The 5,531-nt window shown below is 30.5% G+C and overlaps 1 protein-coding gene across 1 annotated transcript; it reads right to left on the bottom strand.

Annotated features, from left to right (window-relative positions):
- Window positions 1-1,327: 1,327 nt before the first annotated feature.
- On the bottom strand, window positions 1,328-4,333 carry LOC111626087. Its single transcript, XM_023369369.1, has 2 exons — window positions 4,003-4,333; window positions 1,328-3,863 (listed from the first exon to the last, which is right to left on the bottom strand). Exons 1-2 carry the CDS (start codon window positions 4,111-4,113, stop codon window positions 2,499-2,501), a joined length of 1,476 nt encoding a protein of 491 aa, XP_023225137.1. The 5' UTR covers window positions 4,114-4,333; the 3' UTR covers window positions 1,328-2,498.
- Window positions 4,334-5,531: the final 1,198 nt, after the last annotated feature.

Raw genomic sequence — 5,531 nt, 5'->3', positions numbered from 1 at the left:
ATTTTGGTCAAATATCTGTTGTCATCGTTTCTGGAAGTAGCATGATTTCACATTCATAAAAGTTTTGATCGTTGCTTACAAAAAACTGATCCAAGTGATTTTTGACATTGTCATTTCAAGTAAATGTCTTACAGTTAAAAAATATTTGTATAGACTGGAAAAAGTTATAATCTGAGTGTGCTCAATCTGGCGAATATGGTTGGTGTGATAGCATGTCCCATCTAAGTTATAACAGTTTCTGACGTGTTACCAAACTTGTGTGAAATTTGACATTATCATGGTAAAACACTGCACCTGTTTTGTTGATCAGTTCTGGCCGCCTTTTCTGTTTGATGATATTACTCAATTTGTTTACTTGATGGCAGTACACTTTCGAATCAATTGTTAAATTGTCTGGTAAAAGCTCCAAAAAAATTTCCTTAAAATCCCACCAAAGAGAGCATCTCTCTTTAAGAACATGTGGAACTTATATATCAAGCTTTGAAACAAAACCAATCTGTTTCAAGTAATCATAAACAGTTCAATTTGACAGATTTAATCTCTTAGTGATTTCACGTGTTGTTATTCGGCAGTTTGCTTCAATCAGTACCTTTATTTTGTTTTCATTGCCTTCAACTGGCCATCCAGAACGTGGTGCATCTTCAATATTGAAATTGCCAAAACGAAATTTTGTAAACCAGTTTTGGCACTGTCGTTCTGTCAATACATCTTTGCCATACACATCACACAATTTTTTTCTTGCTTGAACAGTATTATTACCTTTTCGGTAATAAAAGAGCAAAATATGCTGAAAATTCTGCTTTCGATCTTCCATATTTGATGGGACACAAAAAACTACACAATTGCACAAAATCAAACAAAATTTTTTTACAAATAAGCCTTAAAATGCTAGCTGTCAAAATATATAATGATAATACGGATTAGAATGAAAATGGCGGGAAAAATATGACTAATTTGTCTAGTGGTAAAGAAAACAAACTTACTTTTCGAACAACCTAATATTTATTTTATTCAGAGTTTCTGGAAATTGAAAAAAGTGATTTGATAATATAAATTGTTTATAATTATGTATTTCTATGTTTCTATTTATTTTTAACTTTTTTGCTAAATTATCATCTAAATTAGGTATTAATGATATCTGTAAATGTTGCATTAACTTTATTTTTTCATACAAATTTTCAATATATGACACAACAACATATTTAGACTTAGAGATTTTAGGTCAAGTTTGATTATTTTCATATTACAAAATTTTAATACAACTTTAACATTAATTTCTTTGGATAATAATTAAGTTTCAGTCTTTTAAAAATAATTTCAATTTTATTTTGCTGGATTCTGTTGTATGATTTGAAGTTTTTAAAATATTTGTCTTAAATCTTGTAATATAATTGAGATCGGTTGATAATGAAAATAATGATAACAATAAGTGCATAACCGAAATGGTTAGGAGTTGAAAGTTGAAATTTGGTACACAGTTAGGGTACGTCATGAGAATGTAGTACACTAAGAAGGAATTTTTCAAAATCCGCACCGCGAGGGAGAGAGAGGATTAAGGATTACCCTGAAGAACTTGGCTTCTACTGTACTATTTTAGATGCCTTTTTTGCATTTATGCAGGGAAATCGAACATTTTTAGACTCTTCTAAAAATTCTCAACGATATTTAGTTTTCCATTGTGTATAAAGTTAACACAGGGAGCACATGTGCATAAGTTTGCTTTATTCAAACTCTTCGTCTTAATGTTCGAATTTATATTTATGAATGATTCTGGAAGATCTAGCTTATTTTTCGAATTCATTGAAGAAGAACCCAGAAAGAGTTATGAAAATGTTTATTATTTATCTCTTAGTGGTACTACTAATGGTTAGTAGTTGCAGTGAGTCTTATTTATTGTTATCCTGGTGTGGTAAGCAGATATCTAAAAATTTTCTAATTAATCTTGGAAGAGGGGAGACCTAATTTTTACACTCGGTGAAAATGGGTAAGATCATCTATAATCTATTAATTTAAATCTTTGCTATCATTACTGTTTGTCTGAGCAATGCCCTCATCTGCTAGTAAAATATATTTCAAACCTAGGCATATAAGAATAAAAATTGTTTTTAACACTACAGGGTTTATAATCTTTGGAATTCAATTTTATTATTTTTTCTATTTATTGTAACATCTAAATAATTAATACTACTATTTAGTTCTATTTCATAGTCAAAATTAATATCAGAATATATTAAATTTGCTAACTGTACAATATATTATAACTAGACAGCGGACATTTAGGCCCTTAAAAGTAGTGTTTTAGGCGCCTAAAATAGGCTCTTAAATTGTCTCGTTTAGGCTTTATAAACAAAAAATAGGCGGTCAAAATTTGCACAATGAACAAGTAATGTACTTATCAGACAATGGTTTATTTATTTAACATATGTATTCCAAACAAAAATGCACATATTCAGAATGCTGCAAACGCAAAAGTAGACAAACAATTATCTTTACATTTTTTATTCACTCTGTTTCCCATAGTTTGCTTCACAATATATTATAAGCACTTTTTCCAAATTTTCAATAGAAAAGTTGCAACGTTTGTCACTGAGTATTAATTTATACGCAGAGAAAGAGCGTTCCACATCTACTGACGATAACGGACAGTATTTCAACCTTGGAAGAAGATGAACTGGGAATTCACTTTCGGTTTTGCTCTTCTTTCCTGCCAAAATATCAGCCACAACAAACAAGGACTTTAATCCAGTATTCTTTTGAAGCACTGCATCCAACTTTTTCCTCACTTTTTCTGCAGCAGTGCCTGGTGCATCACAAAGTTTCTGCTTTGCTCTGTTGAGGAGATCAATTTGTTCATATATCGGTTTCCCACTACTTTCAAGAGCAGTAATAGTATCTGCAATGAATGTGAAATGAGACTTAATGTACACCAAGTCGTTCTGAACATAAATGTCATTCAAAATTTCCTTGGCTTTAGTTACACAAACTGCATCATCCGCTAAAGTGTCCAGAAGTTTCTTTATATCAGAGAAATGTTCACTGTAGTAGTTAACAGCCTTCAGCCAAGTTCCCCAACGAGTGAGAACAGGTTCTGGAGGAAGAGCAACATCTGGGAGCATCTGCCGAAAAGCTTGCACTCTTGATGGGGCTTTAATGAACACTTTCTTGACAGAGGAGATGAGTTTATTCACCTTCTCATATTCTACTCTGATTTGCTCTGCTACCCGATTGAGACCATGGGCCAAGCATGTCACATGGACAAGAGCAGGAAAAAAAATCTTAAGTGTTTTCATGGCAGGAACCATGTATGAAGCAGCATCTGTTACGGCTACAAGAACTTTATCTTCATCAGGATTAATTATCTTTAGTCCATTGTTCACAAAATGAGCCACTGTTTCATGGTTAGTTTTAGTCAACTGTTTTGTGTAGATCAGGTAAGCTCTGGAGGGCCCATCGGCATCAAGCTTTCCAACAATCAAGTTGGCAACGTAGCGTCCAAGACTGTCCGTTGTTTCATCTACAGAGAACCACAAGTAAGAGTCCTTAAGATTGTCTCTTATCCTGGAAATAATATCTTCGTATGCAGGTTGCACATAATACTTTCGAAGTGTCGACTCTGAAGGAATTTTCTGGTGGCAGTACTTTTCCAAGAAATTTCTAAAATGAGTGTTCTCCAATGTTTTAAATGGAATATTTGCTGCTATAATAGCATGACACAAATCAGCACTAAACTCATTTTTCTTTGATGAAGTCTCTGAAGTCTGCGTCAAGAGAGTCTGTTTCATTTTATATTTTCGTTCAACGTTCGATTTATGCAGAGCACCTTGTGCATGTTGTGTGAGGTGGCATTTCTTTTCACTGGACACCTACAAAAAATATTAAATTTTATTATTTGTTGTTTTTAAACTACTTTATATTTTATATATATTAACATTATACAGTACAGTATATATAATTTGTAATTTGCAGTAATATTTTAATTTATGAAAATATTTTTTTACTGACCTCTTTATTACAGACTTGGCACAGAATAATCTTGCCATCCGACGTGTAATGAGGGAATTCTTGAAGCCATTGCCGAATTAATGAAGCTTTAGATGTTTTAACTTTTGGCATTTTCACTAAAATTTTATCCACAAGTGAACACTCCAAAGACAAAAATAAAACTGATCTGCAGTAGACTGTCAGGCTGTTATTCTGGCAATTCGGGATTTTATGACTTGGTGACAAAAGACTAGGTGTGGCTAATTGCTGTTTTCAGAGGGTATGGTGGAGGGAGAATTTGTAAAATTTTAACTGCCTTGGAATGTAAGCAATACAGTATGTTAAGAATCAAAGTAAATCTTTGTGGGAAACGAAACGAAAAATTAAAAACTTTTTAAAAATATGAAAACAGGCTAAACTTTATGTTTTAGGCAAAAATAGGCAGTAACGTCAAATTAGGCATTTTTAGGCATTTTAAAATACCATTATTTCGGTCTAAATGTTCATGAAAAGTGTTAATACAAAATCTTTGCCATGTATATGCTAAGGGAAAAAAATAGGCATTTGCCTAAAATCCGCTGTCTAATTATAACTGTACAATATTGGATGAATTATATCATTATCATAAAACAACAAATAATCATCAACATAATTGAACAAAAACACTTTTCTGCTTGATTGTAAAAAAATTGTATGACAATGTCATAAATACACATTAGCTATTAATAGTTTAGAACTAACAATTGAACTCATAGATTCAAGTTTTTTTTTTGTTTATGCATAATAATCTTATTTAATACAGAATTTATTAATTCTAATACTTTGTTATTTCAATTTTTTTAAACTAAACTGCCTACTTTACTGTTATGAGGTATGAATGGATACATTGAAATGATAACATTTTGAGATTATTCTAAATCTTTTAAATTAATTAATTTATTTATTTATTAGTATTTTTAATAGTAATTTCTGAGTTTTTTATTTCATCTAATTTTTTCTTTAGTTAAAAATGTTATACAATATAAAAGGATTAAAGTCTACTAATTATTATTTTTATGTCTCATTTACTATGGTCTAAAGCAGTGATGTCCAACTTGTGGCCCACTCAATGTTTTTGTGCAGTTCTTTTAAAACAGTAATTATCTTATATAGATTTTTATTATAATGAAATTTCACATGTATAGTTAAATACATTAACATGATGTATAACACCTTATCACATACTGTACACTCAGAAATTAAAACAGTATTAAATAGTTTTAAACAAATCTTCAAATGTATTACATATATATGTAAGTACAGTACATACTGTATATATATGTATTTAATCAGTATGTTCACAACAACAAATATTTTTAAATTGGTGTTTTGGTATAATGAAATTATTTTTCTTAAATTTGCCATATATGTGTAATAAATGTCAAACAATAGACACATTCCTAAGTTACAATGGTCTTCTGTGTTTCCAATAAATAATAAGTTTTATTATTTTCTTTAAATTCTTTGGAAATAAGCCTAATAAAATTAATAATGCTATTAAATTCTTGCTG

This window comes from Centruroides sculpturatus, unplaced genomic scaffold (assembly GCF_000671375.1).
Source record: "Centruroides sculpturatus isolate CEXI.00-Female unplaced genomic scaffold, Cexi_2.0 scaffold305, whole genome shotgun sequence".
NCBI classification, from domain to species: Eukaryota; Metazoa; Arthropoda; class Arachnida; order Scorpiones; family Buthidae; genus Centruroides; species Centruroides sculpturatus.
The sequence above is the reverse complement of the archived record's forward strand: the minus strand, read 5'-3'. Positions and strand labels throughout refer to the sequence as shown.